Source organism: Symphodus melops (assembly GCF_947650265.1).
Source record: "Symphodus melops genome assembly, chromosome: 19".
Classification (NCBI taxonomy): domain Eukaryota; kingdom Metazoa; phylum Chordata; class Actinopteri; order Labriformes; family Labridae; genus Symphodus; species Symphodus melops.
Window position 1 is genome coordinate 10,210,300 of NC_136709.1, and position 18,886 is coordinate 10,229,185.

General features: G+C 43.7%; 1 protein-coding gene across 2 annotated transcripts in view; it reads left to right on the forward strand.

The window, feature by feature from the left end:
• Positions 1 to 206: 206 nt before the first annotated feature.
• The window catches only part of LOC306841031 (cysteine-rich motor neuron 1 protein), a 32,376-nt gene continuing 13,696 nt past the window's right edge, over positions 207 to 18,886 (forward strand). For both annotated transcript variants that reach the window (XM_079370657.1, XM_079370658.1), the window contains exons 1-5: positions 207 to 960; positions 5,072 to 5,233; positions 5,522 to 5,695; positions 13,817 to 14,059; positions 17,216 to 17,395. In XM_079370657.1, coding sequence (XP_079226783.1) covers positions 663 to 960; positions 5,072 to 5,233; positions 5,522 to 5,695; positions 13,817 to 14,059; positions 17,216 to 17,395 — 1,057 coding nt within the window. In that variant the 5' untranslated portion in view covers positions 207 to 662. The remainder of the gene's footprint in view (positions 961 to 5,071; positions 5,234 to 5,521; positions 5,696 to 13,816; positions 14,060 to 17,215; positions 17,396 to 18,886) is intronic.

Consider the following 18,886-nt stretch of genomic DNA (forward strand, 5'->3'; position numbering starts at 1 on the left):
CCATACCAAATACTGTTATCCGGTTTAAAACTAGAGTGTCTAGATTTTTTATTTTATTTTTTAGTTGTTTTACACAAAATTCTCAACTTGCTCATAAGGCATTCGAAGTTGCATCATTGCGCAACACAGAAACGAGTTTCCGAGCGGGGATAAATCAGTTCAAATCCTCCCTCCTTTCTCTCCTTGTGACTGGTCCTTGCCTCTGTCAGTCAGGGGGAGGGGTATGCCGCTAATTTCTATATGCCTGTTTGTCAATTTAAGAGTCAGATTGCGTTCTCGTGTGTGGCTGTCAGCAGCAGCAGCAGCGAGCAGCAGCGAGCCTCAGCGGACGTTCAGTGTAGCTCCGGGATTTCTATTGAACCACATGAGACGCTTGAGACGTGCTGCCTACCCATTGAACCCTTTTGCCTTTGGATATGTCTGCCACCTAAAACGCATTCGCACGCTTCAGTCTCGTGCGTATTTTTGTGCTCTTGAAGTGAGCTGCTGTGTAAAGAACTTGCACGCCTAAGGGGAGACTTATCCAAACACTTTGAAGAAGACTTTTGGAACTTTTGGAGAAACATTTACTTCGTTGGCTACATCGCGGATAGTTCATGTGAATTATTTGACCAAGGAGGACTATTAATCTGTAAAAAAAAATTACAGATTTGCCCAGAAACATGTTCAGCAAGTGCTCAGTTGTGTTATTGAATATCCTTTTTCTGGTACGGGCACTCTCGGCGCACGAGTGCACGCCGTGTAACCTCCGGGCATGTCCCGTCAAAGCCCCGCACGCCTGTGAGAGTGGCCGGACCTTGGCTCGGGATCCGTGCGGGTGCTGTGACCAGTGTACTCGTCTGGAGTGGGAGACCTGCGGGGGACAGGACTGGGCGCACGGCTACTGCGCTCTGGGGCTGACCTGCGCGTCTGTCAACAAGACAGGAGCAGCTACAGTCCCTGAAATTGGAGTGTGCAAAGGTGGGTACCTTATAGAAATAAAACTGAAAATAGTACTTTTAGCACCACTAAGATATAAAGTATGCTGTTCAGGAGTTGTTTAACAGTCTAATCAAAGAACTGCAGAGGTGTCAGTTCTTTTCAACCCTCCACTTTCTTGAAGTGGCCTGACAGTAGACCTATATCGCTATTAAAACGTCTCTTAAGTTCTGACTGAATAAGTGGCTGTGTCAGTGTTTACCTTGTCTCTGGCTGCCTGCTTCAGCTCACCAGGTCTGACGGGCTCTTGACTGCCAGGAGAGGAGTCATGTTCAGCTGCTCTTTCTTCTCTTCATTCACTCTTGAGCTTGGAGGCATGACATTGCGTTTGGCAGCAGTGATTTGGCACAAGATTACGCGTTGGTTTCGAGATGGCTCTGTCAAAACGAGAGTTTTAATCTGTATGGGGGCAAAGTTGTGTACAAACCATGGCGTGACAACAATGGTGATTGGGTTTTGAATTTGGACCATACTTTAATATAATAAATATGCTGTCCTAACTTGTCTGTGTTGTTTACACCCTGTGCTTAGAGTGTGTAACTCGTACATAATAGTTTGACAGCATGATTGCAAAAGCCCCCTGCAGACTTTCAGTTTTGAATTTGCTGCACTGTTCTGTGCCTGCCAAAGCAGAGCTGGGCTGATAGATTATACCATCCTGGTTATTTTACGCACAATTTTAGCAACTTTTAGAACTTCAAGGAAATGTTAAGGGTGTCGGGTTTCTCACAGTGAATGAAGTAAGTAAGAAGCAACAGTGTCCCCTGTGTAACAAATAACCGCTTTGAGGACCTCCCAGCCTTTCCACCTGCACTGTCTCCAGCTTGTTCTGAATGATTGAAAGGGACTGACATGACTGTAGCAAAGAGTAAGCAGCTCTCAGTGGGTGTCTGGATCCCCTGACCCTGCTCGGTCTTTCTGTGGGGTGGTCCAAGTCAGGGCTGCATGAGGGTTTTCCAGGGGTCTCAGGGCTCAAGGCCATCCCAGGAGACGCTTCTGCTACTGCTGATTGTGCCGCAGGTACGGGTTTAACTGGCGTCTGGAGGATATCTCTGCAAATTAACAGCTTTGGAACAAGCAGGAGACCTGTTGGCTCCTCTGATTGAGTCGTGCCTCCACTTCTGTGGCTCCAGAGACCTCAGAGTACGCCGCTGACCCCTAAATCAGACACTCGTACACACACAAAGCTCCATATCCCACAGGGTCTAGGTGGGGGTAAATCAACACCTCCCAGTGTGTTTTCAGGGGCCACAGTAGTCGGGCTGCTGGAGGCTGATCCCAGATTTCCCTCCCCAAGCTGCAAGGGTCTTAAAGTGATTAGACTTGCAATCAGGAGTAGGGGGTAAATGTTTCCGCTTTCTGATCCCCTGCTCATAGTTTGGTTTTTCTGGGTGGTCATAATTTATTAGTGTGGAGAAAGAGGCAACTACCTTCGGTGACATATTGCATTTTATATGAGAGGTAATGTGTCATCACACAGTAAAAGTCTGTTGATGTTGAAAGGGTTGAAAACCTGGAATGGCTGTCATTACACCAACGTTTGACCTGGAAATGTTACATAACATACTAGTACATCCATTTAACAGGGTTATTGTTGAAATCCAGGCTTTGTTGCTTTGATATCTCACTGCTTTAGAGATGTCATGACCAAAAAATAATTGTATGAACCCAAGCACTGGTTCTAGCTTTTTAAACACAATACATGGGGTTCGAGTTGTTCTGCTAATAATGCCAGTGTCATTATTGGCCTCCAGTACAGTTAAAATGTAGTATAATAGATACCAGTGAATTTACCAATAAATGCACATATTGGATACTCAAAAATGAGGTGCAGGCACCAACAACCTTATTGTTACCAGAAGGATTATACTTATTATTCATTTCAACATGTTTGTTGCAAATAGTGTCCCTAGAACATCTCAAAAAATTCAGCCCCCCAACCAAGTTTTGACTAGAAAGATGAAACTTGGTTGGTAGATCAGGCGCCCAAGGACTTAAAAAAATGAGTCTGTTATCGTCTCATGAAATCCCAACAGGAAGTCTCCAGAGAATGTCCTGCTCAGGTGTTCATTCAAACCACCTGAAATGTGGTAACTACAAGAGTTCTTTTACTTTTTACACTGGTATTAGTGGATAACTCTGCATGTGTCAATTAATTGAGGAATTAAGCTGAAAGACATTAACGCTTGCAAAACTGTATCTAAAAAAGGGAAAACAGCCTCATGTTGCATTTTTAAGTCTACTTTTGGTCTTTTAAGTGTACAGGCACCTGCTCTAGGGAAAAGTCATCTGTATCCTTCAACTTTTTCATATTTGCTCAGTGACCTGTCAGTCATCCATCCCAGCAGCTTAATGACTTGTCTTGTTGTTTCCATTGTTTTCCTGTGTCTGTCCACCCACGTCAACTTTCCCCAAGCTCTTGAGGCACTTAACATACCACGTAACAGAATGTCAGTCATACAGGGACGTTATGTCCACTGCACTCTTTCACATGCCTTCTACTTCTCCCTTCCTCTGGTATTATCTAATGTTTCAAAGACTTCCTTTTTAGCTCGCTATCAGCCAGAGGGCCTCTAGAGGTCAGCTTTCCCATCCTGTGCTCTGGATGCCAAGACAAGCAGTCTCAGTAGCTGAGAGAGGAATCCCCCTGGGATGAATCCATAGACTTTGGCTAGAGTCATTCCAGGCAAGATAATAGTATGACTGAACCAGACCAGGGTCAGGCTAAAAAGGGTCTGGGCTAAAGCAGAGCAGCTTGTAGGGAAACAAGCTGACTGGGGTCAAGCAAAAATAAACCAACAAGAAAACATTATGTGACCCCTTTGTCAATTGTTTTGACTTCTAACCCTTTTCCTCAATGCCAGATTTAGCGCCCCCACACAGACAGGCACCCCTGCCACCACCACCTCCTAATGAAAACACCCTCCTAGGCACAGGAAAGCCTCAGGTTGGGAAAAAATGTGAAGTTGAGGATCATTTTTAGGTGAAAGGAAATCACAGGGAAAATTTTGGTGTGCTTTATTGAAAAGGCGTCTTGTACTTTGCCAGCCTCGCTGGCCGTCTGGGAGAGCTATTAACAGCACGTGCTGGCTCAGGTTAAAGGCAGTATTACAGGACCTTCACCTCTTCAGTTGGCTAGTGTTCACTGTAGTGTTTCTAACAGTCATCCATCACTAAAGACTCTGCCTGTCTACTACTGTTTATATCCTGAAAGTAGGCAGGTAAATGTATTATGAAGTATTAACATCTTTCACGTTTCGTTTTATAATCTTTCTGGTGTGTATTTATGGAGGGAAAAACAATTGGAGTATTATGATGAGCTCCAATCACTCTTCCAAACTGTTTATTGACACCGCAGATCTACAAAACTTGGAAGAGGTTACTCAGTGTTACAGTGTGTCTCATCCTGTTTACTCTGTTGCCACTCTTAGCAAATTGGACGACTTTGAAGGAGGCTAATTTGGGGGCATATGCATGTGTTTATTCATACTTGCATGTGAAAGGAACACTATGGGCCATGTGTATGTTGGGGCCCTTTAATTCCCCGGTTTTGCTGCTTATTCAACACACATGGCACTAACTGGACACATTCCTCCCCATCATGAGTTTTCATCCAAGTTGAAATAGGCCCAAAAGTGCCATCTGAGGAGGTATAGGCCTTGATGGGTGAAGAAGGAACAATATGTGGGTATGGTGCAAATGGCCTTGGTACAGGAGAGGCGTTCCAGCAGCCAGCAGAGATTGAAGCCCTGGGAGGGCCCCATGCTGTGGAACAAAAGCAAACAAATGGGCTCAATGGCTGAAGTAGCGTGGCAGGATAAGGAGGGAGGAGGGATGGCAGCCCAGAAATATAATGGACACTTTAGTAATGTGGGTGCCAGGGCGGTGTGTTGCGACACAGGCTGTAAGCTGGCTAACCTCAATACACTTTTGGGAAACAAATCTAGGCTACTGGCACATTTGGGCTAGTGATTACGCTCACGCTGTATCTGTAACGCCAGCCAATGGCTTTTTATTCCCAGTACAAATGGTTTAAATTGGTGAAACATTAAAAGTTCACTTTCTTATCCTGTCTTATTTTTTTTTACCATAGTTCTCCCTGATCATCTTGAGGCCGGCCTGGAGGATGCGCGCTGTCCTCTGATAACAGGCTGCGACCGAGTTGGAGGTCAGTGTGTGTGCGATGCCCGTCACTCCTGCTTAGGCTCTTTCACCTATCCAGACCAAGACACCTGCATGAAGGCCAGCAAATCAGGTAAGCAATCTCTTTCTGTAACACACGTATGTTGAAACACTCAGAATTCGACTCAAAGGGAATAATGGTATCCATTGACAGAAGCTAATCCATAACAGATGTGGCACTTAGGTGACTAATGCTACTTACATATCATAGTGATGACACACATGCTGAGGCCGTTGTCAAGTTGGTCCCAACTCACCCTTGAGTGGTGCCATTGTCCGTGACTCATTGATGACTGTGGTTTGTATTTGTGTGTGTGTGTGTGTGTGTGTGTGTGTGTGTGTGTCCATGGCTGGATTTCAGAGGGTCGCAGGCATGAGCATCGGGACAGACACAGAGAGAAGTATGTGGGACCATCCAACCCCGCCTGCATGTTTTCTGGGTGTAACCTGACCGCCGAGGGCTGTGTGTGTGAGAGTCAGAGCTGCCACCACCACTTTGCCTACATCAACCGAAGCCAGTGCCAGGAAGCTGCAGGTAACCTTCATATGACCTGCAACTGGAACAGACAGCCACACAGCAGAAGGCTGTGGCTTTAGACAGTTTGAGTCATTTAGTGTTAAGGCACAGGCTTTATAAAGCTACTTTTGATAATGCTCCATACATAATTGAATTGTGTGCCACAGCTTAAGTTATCACTGTTCTCTTGAACAAATCAACCCTTGAGTTGACCACAGAAATCTTAATGTCAGCTCATTGACTGTTAAAGCAATTCTATTTTTTGACGCATAATAATAATAAATAATTATAGCTATTTTTATACCTTTAAAGTCCGAAATTGGGAGCAAAGTACTACTTGATCACAAATGTTGAAAACAAATTGCTATGGGACGTGTGGTTATTGATTGTTTTAAACAGCCAGCACATATAGTTGTTTAAGCAAATACATTTGCAGTTTGTTTGTAAGTTGTCCAAATGACTCTTTTATATTAATCTAGCAAATGATTTAGTTACAGTTACTTATATAACTCATATACCACCTGTGAAGCTTAACAGGCATAGCTAAGTGCATGACACTTTGATAACATTCAGAGAGTGGGGATTGCAAAGGCTCAGGACTTCAACAAGGAGAGGAAGAAACAGATGGAAAGAAAACAAGAATATGTTAAAGAAGGTGTGAGTCAGACTGACAAAAAGCAAAAAAAGTCTCCATCACAAGAAATTGAGTTGCTAGGAGACTGGTGATTGAAATATGGAGTGTTGGAGATCCTCTGGCACAGGACACGGTCCTTAAAGAGTGTAAGATGAATGCTTCCCCTGTGCGGGGGATCAAAAAATAGAATCCCTTGAACTATGCGAGCCCATTCAAGAATGTGTGTTTACTTCCACTCTCCTCGCTGATTGACACATCTTAGTGAAAACTGCAGTTGGCACAGTGAGTTTGGTTCCTCGCTTGAATTGTGCGGTGTCTCTTGGATAGATGAGCGCGAAGTGGTAGCTGCCTCCTGAGTGACGTTTTTCAAAACAGGACAGCACTGCCACTGAGTGAACTCAATGAACTCTGTGTATGCTTGGTAAACTTCATCTAATGGGACAAGCTTTTCAAGGCCATACAATTAGAAAAAAAATGTGATGGAAAAACCTAAAGATTTGTGCTTAAGAGCTGAAGTGAACTGATTCAGTCAGAAGTATGTGACTGTGACTGCATGCATCTCAATTCAAGTGTTGCCTTCTTAGAAATTCAAAGTTCTCCCTGTCTTTGCAATGTGTTTACAGCATTTTAGATATACAACACCATATTGCTTGAAACACGCCATGCCTCTTTTGAGATTATTACAGCTGCAAATAACACCGAGGTTGCTATAGAATATATCTATATGAAAGTTTGTCTCAGGTTATTTACTCGGTAAATCTCACAGAAATGGTGTTCATTGTTCATCATAGAAAAAGGAGGTTGTTATATGAACATCACATAGGTGCAGGGCAGTACAAAATTTGAGCAAGTGTGCATGTTAGTATTCTTCTTCACTGTTCTTTAAACATATTTTTTGAAGGCTTCATTGTTGAAGCCAGAATTAAAGATCTACTGTTAGTCTTCTCTGTTTTGTAACTTCCTCACCTCTAAGCCAGAGACCAACAGATGACAGTTTAAACTAACACAAGCGAAAGCTGTAAACAACATTTTTCAGCAGCTTATGAGTTCTCATTGCAACACACACACACACACACACACACACACACACACACACACACCCCCCTCTGATGGCCTCTCATTAAGTAAGAACCCAGGATGTGTGTGTGCGCTCGTAAGAATGCATGTGACTGTGAAAAGATGCACACATGCCTATGTTTACATATGTTTATGCACCAAATCCCGTGTGAGTGATACACTTATATACACTGTATATATATGGGAATCTGAGTGTGCATGTCTGCATCTGTGTTTTGTGCGTGCGTCTGTGTGTGATAACTATCTTGTTTGTGTAGATGTCTCGGCGGAGATTTTCCTTTTGTCTGTCACCAGCAAGAGCTTCCCCTGCAACCAGACTGGGACTCTGCGGTTAGGATCTTATAGTGACTGTTTCCATCAACCCCTTGTTGTCTTTAGATACAAACAGTTATTAAGATGTGTGTTAGCATGCCCAGGTGGTGTGTGACAGCAAATGTATCCTGTAAACCTGCAACCAAAGAATGAAAGCTCTGTGATCACACTTGTCTCCACATGCTTTAAAGCAGACCTTGTGTCCACACACTTGGGGAAAACCTTTCAAAACATCACTCAGAAAATAGATCCTCTTCTTGCAACCTGTGAGCTCACACATGGTAATGGTTTGCCCTCTCGCTTTCTCTCTGACTCACTCAGTGGCAGTGTTGGTTTATCCCTCTGCTGTGCTTCACTGTGATGTTTTAAAAAAAAAAAAAAAAAAATCTCAACATAAGTTGGTGTTAACGTTGCCTCATGTTGTTTTTTTAGTGGGATATTAATAATTATTGGTTGTGGAGAAACTGCGCACGTTCAAGCAGAGGCAAATTATGTTCCAGACACATTACCGTTATGCAGGAAAAGAGGATGTGATAAGTGTAGGAGAGGGAGGAGGGAAGCCAGACACAGGAAGATAGGAAATCACAACATAGACCAATGATTTTGTTGAGGTATTTGTGTCAAGTACAGCTCTGTGGTTGTGGTAGTTTGGTTTTGGGTTATGTTACACAATTGGATGGTTAAATACTTCATTGACGATAAGGCCCCTAACTGCTATTTCAGAGGAATTCCCCTGCTGTTGCTCACTAACAGGAACAGGAAAAAGCACCAAAAGCAGTGTTTAGGTGATTCATGCACATGGCATCACATAATACTAACATCTGCTAAGTCATCGTGAAAGTTTAAAGCTGAAGTATGTTAAGTTGCCTTCTTACTCTTGGACTGTTTTTGGGACTACCTTATTGGTAGATGCCAGTGTTCTGCCTTGTTTTTACCAAGAGATGTCCTTCCCAACTCTTATACCATGTGCTCCTCTGACACCAGATACCAGTGATTAAAAAGTAGCATGTAATATTGGTGGAAAAACAATCATTATAGACATGTACAGCTTGTTGTTTGTGACTGTCACAAGATAATGTACCTGACACCTGTGGATTTTTTGTGGTTAGATGGTTATAGTTTCTGATATGCACATTGACTGGCAAACTTGTTGATGTGGCACTTAAGGCAATATGTGTACTGGTACCAGTATCAGTACTGATTAAACTCTTAGTTCTGCAGACAATTTGGATAAAATATGGTGAAAATTGTCCCTCAAAGGTAGGAGTTGGATTATGGTGCATGCACAGCTTCAGTTAGTCATGTATGTAAAAGTTCACGTTATGGGGCGCAGTGCCCACTATGATGTCATGGCAGAAACTGACCTTGCTTCCACAAATCTACCCACCTATGCCACCCCTGTCCTGCTTCAATCTGCGCTTGTGAAAGGACTGTTAGTTCTGCTCGGCTGCAGACTCTTTGTTGCAGAGCTATTACGGGCTGAGCCAGACTGCTGCTCGCTGGCGGGGGCGTGAGACATCTCAGTGGCTCTATGGCCCTGATGTACCCTGCAAGTTGCTCGTTTCCCAGTGTGGGCGTATTTTATACAAGAGTGGGTTGTGATTTCAGAGTGGAAACAAAACTCTTGTGTGGTGATTGAGACAAAGAACTTCCCTTTCAGGCATGCTAGGATTGCTGTCAACCTCAGACCGCTACTCCTGGTCAGTCGCTGACCAAACGGGCCAGCAGGGAAACCTAGACACATACACACACACACACACACACGCACACAGACTTCAGCTCATCACCTACAGTAGCCATGACTATTAACAAAATCAAAGACAGCCTGAATGCAGCTTCATTTGAATCCTCTTGTTAACAGGATAACTTTGCCTACCGTCTTCCATTCTTCCAAAAACCATATATTACTGAACTGCCACTTTCATAGTTTTATCATCAGTAGTCTTTCACAATGGCTGTTTTTGTTTTTGATGAGTGATAGTGCATGCGACAAAAGTTCTAATAATTGTTTTGCCTTCATTTTCATTGCTGTTTGCATACTCAGATCTCTGGCTGAGGGATGGGCCTTTAGCCAGATAGAAGTCCTTTATGCACTCTTTCGAAGGCCTTATCTTATTGGCCATCTGACAGCAAGAAAAGGGTGTGTTTCAATGGAATGCTTAGATGCTTTGTACACTAGTGATGTACACACTCAAACATGAAAACTCTTTGTACAAATGTGCACCTTTATGTGGTCACTCTCATTACCTAACCCAAACATGCTCATTCACAGCTGCAGTGGTGTTATTTAGGACACTGAAATCACGTTTTTCATCTACAAATATTTAGCCAGCAGGCAGCAACAGGCGTGCCTGACTGCATGCCTATGCCCAACTACCTTAAGCTTCTGACCATAGTGTGAAGTTCTCAATGAGTGACCCTGACTGTGCCTTTTGGCCTGGACCCCCTCCCAGACCTGTTCCGCAGTCCTCACACATATACTTGCACATGCTGAAACACTTGGCCAACAATGCTGACTTTCACAGCTGTAACTGCTGGTGGGCAATGGGCCAGGCCCCCACAGCTTTACGTGAGACACGGCCCTGATGTGTCCCTTTGCGGAGCAACTTTATAAAACCTGAGGACGGCCCAGAAACCCACAGAGGGCAGCTGGACTGAGACAGCTTTGTTCTCATCTGACTTGCTTCCAAAGTCAGTCGGTGAACAGAACTCACATTGTGTGCTTTTTCCATGAGTAAACTCGGGCTGTCAACACAGCCTCCTCTGCCTTGCCGAGCTGCTCTGGTTCGGGGAAGACTGTGCTTTTTGTACGCAGGCCTAAAGAGAAGAAAAAACCCATTTCGATAGGTGTTTTTCTTCAATGAGCTGCTGAGATGCCAGAAATACGCTTTGTTTACAAAAGAGGCCATTCTGTGGTAATGAAGCAATCTCCCTATCCCACCTCTTTCAATCCAACGTCAGGTGTGTGTGTGTGTGTGTGTTTGTGACTGTATATTGTTGCAGATTGTATATTAAGGTCAAAGGTTTTCCATTCTTTGCTATCTCAGAGTTTCACAGGAGCACATGTTTTCTAATCTGCAAAGAACATTTATCAAGGATACCAAATCAGACCTTTTGTGTGGGTGCAGGCTGGAATATGGCCACCATTGTGATGTGAAGATTGGTTCAGTGGTCGCTGACTCACTAATTATAGCCATTTATGCGCAGAGATAGGACACAAACAGCACTGGATACAGTGTATTTGTTGCTGACTTTTTCCATCCACTCTTTTTGTCTATTGTGCTTATAAATGCGCTCTCTAGAAATGTATATTAATTGGAGTTGCAAGGGTTGGACCATTTTTACAGATGGATGCAATTCAAATCATTTCAATGACAATGGTATGTCTGCCAGCTGCTTTCCCAGCCCACTCAAACCCTTGCCTTTATCACTATTGAAAGAGTAATCAGCCTACTCTGTGAGACGTACAATACACAGAAAAAAAGGGTTTTTCAGTGCAGAACGTTGTGCGAGGTCGTCCCAGGGTATTTTCTATGGCTTTAAACAGTGTTAGGTTTTCATATGCAAAACCAGTCTTCAAATGAGCAGCAGACTGTGCTAGGCTTTAATGGACGTTACACGTACGCCAATCAGAGCGTCCAACTGAAATTTATTTAACTGCAGCAAAGGAATGAGGCCAAAAACCGTTAAAAAGGTTGTAGCCTCCCTTAATTCAGGGGTTTTCCCCTCATTTTCTATGACACCATTCAGCTACAAAGTTTATCAATGAGAGCCTTGTGCAGTTCTCACTGTTCCCAGGTTGCTAGAGTAAACAGTACAGTACAGATACTTCCCTCTCCTGCTCTATTTATCTGGACCCAGAAAAATGTAGTGTTTCCCTTATCCTCAATTTCATCTGTCAGAAATCTAACCCCACACACGAAAATACAACAGTCTTACAGCCCCTCTTCTTTGTGTTTATTCTCGGTAGGTAGACATCACACAGCTACTTGAATACCATGCCAGATTGGAGAGTGTCTCTGGAATGGTAAAGATTACAGGGTACAGTTCAGAAGTGTGGCTATGGATGGGTACAGCAGAACCATTATCAGGGTGTCAGACATGTTGACGAGAAACTGTACCCCATTTCAGTTTCAACATCTTGTGGCAAAGTCCAGAGGGATCTACTTACATGTCTTCAAATATCAGGGATGAGGCATATTCTCTGAGCAACTGGAGCCAGCACCGGTCTGGGAAGACCATCAACAAAAGTCAGCTTCTGGATATGCTACTAAAACCTCAAGCAATGTTACGCAACCTCAGTCTGCATCCTTCCCTTTCCTCAAAAACCATATGTATGCAAGGATTGTCAAGAATCCCGGATCTTTAAATCATAGTCCTTTTAACTTCACTTTCTCATGAGGAAGTTGGTTGTTCACACATTTTGGCTTTTAATGTTCATGATGATTTAAGCTTCATGTAGAATTACCAGTTTTGCCCCTTTCTCATCCGTAATCTCCATGCTGGCCTTGCCAGTCTTCCTCTCATCTGACAAAGAGTCAGTGTGTATTTTATGTGCTTTTCAGTAGGGGATGTTGAAAATTACTTTGTGATAGGAAAGGACTTGGCTACCCCAATCCCAATGTTCTGCCTGCACTGTATAGATTACAGTGACTTTGAGAACCAAAATAAACACGTCTCTTTGGTTTGGTAATCCAATCTATGAAAGGTAGCTACTGTTCTCACACAATGTCTGTACAGAGGGGCGCTCCACTTTCCTTTTCCTGAACGGGCTCCAAAATACACCCATGAGCCCCTTACCCAGATTTCCAGTGCCTCTGCACCTCTTCCCAATATGACAAAGGGTATCAGAGCTAATATGTTGGCTCTGGTGAATGAAAATACAAATGCATTCTGGGAGGCAAAGTGAGGGGAAGACTCTGAACTGACAAGAAAGCTCTGCAGCTCTCTGAAAGTTTGACCGGCATTAATGACTGGTTTTAGAGTAACAGGGATGTTTAGATTGTGAGTTAGTCGAGCCAGGTTGGATGGGATCCGAGTCCTGAAGAATACGCAGAGAGGCTTGTCGTGTCTACAGTGCTAGTCGCGCTTCTCTTCCAGGACGCTGTAAGCTGTCATGGACTTAAGTAGGGATCTGATGACTGTGCGTGGTGTTTGTGTTGGGTAACTGTGTGAACTCAGCTTTTAAGAGTGTAACACGAGTAGTGCTGCTCTTAAGGGGCTCAACTGACACGACTTGGATGCTGCTCTCAAACACAAACTGTATATACACACTTTGCTCCTACTTATGGCCAGTTCAAGATGGCTTACATACGACCCCTTACACCTCATCTGAAATGTGTAATGTACAACAGTAGGGCGAGATTGAGACGGAATTGGGAAAGATAGTGTCAATGTGTAATGCTGGGGCTGGCTTGGCAGACCAGCACATAGAAGTGTGTGTGTGTGTGTGTGTGTGTGTGTGTGTGTGTGTGTGTGTGTGTGTGTGTGTGTGTGTGTGTGTGTGTGTGTGTGTGTGTGTGTGTGTGTGTGTGTGTGTGTGTGTGTGTGTGTGTGTGTGTGTGTGTGTGTGTGTGTGTGTGTGTGTGTGTGTGTGTGTGTGTGTGTGTGTGTGTGTGTGTGTGTGTGTGTGTGTGTGTGTGTGTGTGTGTGTGTGTGTGTGTGTGTGTGTGTGTGTGTGTGTGTGTGTGTGTGTGTGTGTGTGTGTGTGTGTGTGTGTGTGTGTGTGTGTGTGTGTGTGTGTGTGTGTGTGTGTGTGTGTGTGTGTCTCTCACACTATATGTGTACACACACATAATGCCTCTAGGGCTTTCGCAAGACCCTAATGCTAGTCACTCGTATAATGCCAATTCGGATGTGATGTGTGGGTACAAAAGGCGTTTTGCTGTTGCAAAAGTGATTCCGGAGAAAAAGCTACCGACACAAACACAAAGTGCATAAAAGAAATCCCTCCTGTCTCTAGGATAACAGTGAGGACACTATCAGAGCTATGAGCCTTAAATGTGGTTTAACAATGTTTTAATCGGAAGAAGACTAAAATGTAAAAATCTTCATGTACTTTATGCTACATCCTCCTGTATTAAAAAGTGACATTGGTACATGTCTGTATGTTTCAGAGGAGCTGAGGTGTGCCGGAGTGACATGTCCCACCCTTCAGGTGCCCTCCTGCCCAAATGGTTCTGTTCTGACCAAGAGTTACACCCCCCCTACTGGTTGCTGCCCCTCCATACCGCCCCAGTGCACTTGTGACCTCCATGCCTGCCACAAGCCTGAATGCCCGAGCAGACAGCGCGCTGTGCCAATCAGCCAGGCCAGCGGTCAGCCAGGGGACTGCTGTGATGTCTTTGAGTGCCAGAAAGGTGATTTCTCTGAACCCTGCACTGAACGATCTGTTTCGATTGCCTTCCTGCTGTGGGTAGCAATGGCACAGTTGGTGTTAGATTCTTAAAATGGTTAGAAGCAATTATTTTCCTCAGAATAAGGCTTGGTTCAAAGACATTTTTTTCAGGGGTGTTTCCACAAATATTTAAATATCCTGAAGAGATTGGAGATTGGTCCTTAAAGTGGATTGCTGGAGCATGTTTTTCCCACTTGCTGTGAAAGAGACAGATGAAAAACAGGGTAAAAGTGACTTAAGAGAGCAGAGGTCCATATATAAAGAGACTTCAGTGCTTTCTGACACGGCCCAGAAGCAGCCAGGAGAGTCAGGAAGGCAGCAAGGGGACCTGTGGTATTGGTCTGTTTGCTCTGCGCTCCCATCAAATATTTGCTGTTTTACCAACAGAACAAATTCCCATTCTGGCCCTTCCACATGCATAAATGTGTGCCGTGTCCTGGAATTAATGGACTTAACGAGCCCAGTGACCAGAAAAGTGCTTAGGCTACGAATTTGCTCAACAGAAGTGCAGTGTCAAAGGGTTCCTGTCTGGTCACACGTCCAATGGGAAAAGGTTCAACAGTTCATTGATGGGAATGCTTTTTATGTGCTCCTGTCTGCCAGTGGGGAGGGTAATCAAGTCCGGCAGACCGGCGGGGGCTGAATGGCAGCCATGGGGGCCATGGGATCAGTGTTTTGATAACAAGTGTCTGCTGCTCTTTGGGCCGAGGGCTTGATGCCTTTTGTGCTGCCCCTACCGTCCGTTAGGCCTTGCATGACTGCGCACCGTGTCAGAAAGCTGTACAGAAACACGGACAAGGACGCTCACACCCTCATCACCTCCCCCCCTTCAGTAGAGGCCCCTCATTTCCTCCACCGTCCTGCAGAGGCCCTTAAAGCTTTGGCTACATATACTGTATACTATACATATACAGTTAAAGTAACTTCCAAATAGCATACAAATTCCATAATGGAACAGCCTTGCATGGCCCCCCATTGTCTTTTTGTTTCTGTGTCATGCTTGGCCTGATTAACTTGTTTCCATTGCCCTCTTGGCTGATGGCTCACATTAAGTCAGGGTCAGTGTGTGCAATGACAATGAATCCCACCTGTGGGTTTTGGCCTCCATTAACCATAACTCTTTCCACTCTTGGTTGTATCTGAGTTGAGGCCAAACCTGGCAGCATTGACCATCCTAATGTCATCTGATACAACAGATGAACTGGTTTGATCCTGTTTAGCTGTAGCCAGCTCTTTATCAACACTTTCACTGAAGCAAATTTTAAAAACATCCAGTCTGTTGACTTTGAATACAGGCCGCATTTTTTTTTGATTTGGTTCTCAGGGAGCTCAGTTTAAAGTTTTTATAAACACATGGCTTTGGAGGCTGATCAGTGATTGTGTTGTTGAAATAAAGTGAAGCTCATAATTTGTTTGCTCTTTGTTATTCCAAATTGATCAAAGTGTCATAGAAATTATGATTTTAATCAATCATCAACAGTCTTATTTAAGACAAATCAGGCTTTTCTTTATTCGCCTTAAACCACAAGAAGCACCAGTAGGACAGCCCATTATAGATGATTTATACAGGCTTAAGTTCCTTGTTTTATGGCCCATCCGTCTCCACATCCAGTCCTTGTTTCAGTTTGGAGAAGACTGGACATCACAAACATGACAGGAATTTAGACTCTGTCCTGGAAGTTGTTTCAGGGATTACCATTAACAAACACTGCGGAAATCACATGTGAGCATCCCCTCATGTGACTTCCTATTGCTTCTGTGAGCATTAAAAAACATGCCCGGCCTTTTGATTTTGACCAGCTAAAGTGCTTATTGCATTTTCTCTGCTTGGTTTTGCTGCACGCAAAGCAAAAAGGCAGGAATAATGTTTGAGGGGGAGGGGTAAAGTCAGAAAGAATAGAGGAGAAAGATGGCATGGGAGAGAATAAAGATCAACAAATCTCCTTCTATTTTCAACTCAGTTAGCCCACCTGCTTTATATTAGAGTGCAGAGCTGACTCAAAGTGTCTGCAGTTGTGCAGACACTTTGAGTCTGCACTCAAAGGTATGGCGCTCAGATGCAGCTAAACCACTGCTCTCATTTCTAGAAACCACTGGTCCAACATCTGCTTACATGCAATACACCTACCTGTCTAAATGGTTTTGATACGCTCTTACATAACCACATGGCCTCGCTTCCATCCTGTTGGGATGTGATGAAGGAAAGGTTACTGTGTGGTTGGTTGACATCTTACAATATTGAGTCACTCAGACCACTGTGGTTCATGTGAATGTCTAATGGAGCTTTACATCTGTGCATCATGCATCATTTTACTGTCGCATCAAACACAGCATTCTGCTGTAACACCTTCATTTGAATTGATCAATCACATCTGTTTAATTTCTCTTTCTCACACACACACACACACACACACACACACACACACACACACACACATATATATAAATGCATCAAAGTACAGAGTGCAATTAGTAGGTCTACCTGTACCTACGGTGGCTTTGCTGGGCCTGTTGTCCAAACAACAGACCCGACCATGGGTTTCCAACAGTGTTGTTACTAAACTCATTTAAATTCAATAGAAAGGAACCAGAGCTAAAAGAAGTTATAAGTGCTTGGATGCTTTGTGAAGTCAGACCAGGGAATTGAGTCACTCCACCTGCCCCCAGCTCTGAGGCTGGGTTCTTCCAAAGCCTCAGACACACTGCTTCTTTCTTTTACCGAGTACTGCAAGAGTCCAATACCTTTCCAAGACTTTATAGATCACTGTGAAATTCCTTGTCACGGATTTGGCTTCGTTGTCTGTTAAATGTCATTCAGCCTCATAGGCCATCAGCGTAAACCCATTCATCTTTTGGTTTAGATAAACATTTCCATCAATAGCTGAAAATGAATGAATGTTTATAAATCTGAAATGGATTGAATACAGCTGTGAAGTACTGACATTGATCAAGCTTGACATTTAAGATCATGTGGAGAAAATCCCCTGTTAGTCTTTGCCAAATGTGATGGACATGTGACAGGTCCCATCAGAGGGTGTTAAGCATTATTGTTCCCACATGGTGTTTGGTTCAAGGAGTAACGTATCTGTCTGATTCATCTTCTTGGTTTTCTCCATAGTCTCACCTAAGTGTGTCCACAATGGGAAGGAGTTTTCCGAGGGAGAGGTGTACCGCATGGACCCCTGCTGGCTGTGTCAGTGCCGTGGAGGAATCTCTTTCTGCTCCAAGGCGGAGTGCGCTGAGCTGGACTGTGAAAACTTCTACATTCCTGAGGGAGAGTGTTGCCCGGTCTGCATAGGTACACAAGGCCTTCTCTTATTTTGTGAAGATGACAACATCAGTGTTCAATCTTGCCAAATATTACACTATTCAAAATTGGGATTTGGAACTCCACTTGTGTTTTTTAAGGGTTGAGCCAGTGGTGATGTGGCATTGGGTTGAGGGCCTGTATGGTCCGCTGGCAGATTAGAAAGTGAATGCAGGAGAGGTAGAGTCGATATTAAAATCCACCTTGCTTCACTCTTACCTCCAGCGACCCTAATTTAATTGCTTCCTCATAAAACCAGCTTCCACTGTTGTTAACATAACTGGCATACAAGAGACACACTATAGAGGCCGCCATGGATTCATTTCCACTGGGGAGACTCAAGAACATAAAAACCCTTTTTACTGTTCAGCTTGGCTTTGTTATATCTGACTCCAGCTAAATGGGAGGGGGTCCCACTCTGAAAAACATGTGTGCTCAAAGTCAGGTAAGGATCTTTGATATGTGTGCTTGGGATAGTTAAAAAAAAAGGGGTTGCAGCACATATGGCAACCACTTTGCAGTCTTCCAAAAGTCAGTAGATAGACGGTAGCCAGTGTTGGCCTCTGCCTCCTTGGCTTGAGTTGATTGGGCGCAAAAGAAGGAGTGAAGAAGGAAAAGAGCAAGACTGCCGAGGGATCATGTTAGGTCAATGCAATGCAAAAGTACACCTGGAATATGCAGTCATTGAGAGGGTATGGAATGCTTTCATCCTCTTCTTATGGAAAGCTGCTATTACTTACTGCATGGCTCACTGAAGAGAACATTTCCTTTGACACTCTTAATCTGGTTTAAGAGACACATTTAGGGTTACCTGGTTGGGATTATACCTAAATCTGTAATTATCAATATTTCTCTATTACCTACAGTATAGATCAAATGACTGTCTAATGAGAAAAGAATTGCTTGCAATGATTACCAGACTCTGCGGTTCCTCTCGCTTCTACAGAGCGCACCAGTGTCTTTCAGCTAATTGTTTTGGTTTTACAGTCCATTACTTGGGTTCTTTCTTACATATGTCATCAATGCCCTTAGCAGCAGCAGGAGGTTTAAGTGAAAAGGCTTTGATCAACCTACTGTAGCCAACCCACTCAGCCCCAGACATCAAACGCACAACAAAAGAGGCAAATATGTTTTGATCATGACTCGCTTTAGAATAAAAACAGACCGAATAGGAAAGTGAATATTGGACTGAGACATGATAAGCAGTCAGAAACTCAAAAATGGTTTTATGTTGCTCCATGTTTGCTGCAAATGTACAAGTTAATAAAAGATCAATGCCCTTTTTTTTTATCTTGTCCCAAAGACCAATCAGATCTTATCATGTGTAGAATACAGAGTGAAAGATCCATTCAAGTTAATCAAAGCCAGATGTAGAACTCTCAGTGGTGAGGCCTCGGCTTGAATCAGATAGGGCAAATAGGACTCTTCTCCTAAAACTACAATACCTTTAACCCACTGACACAAATATGATAAGGCACACCA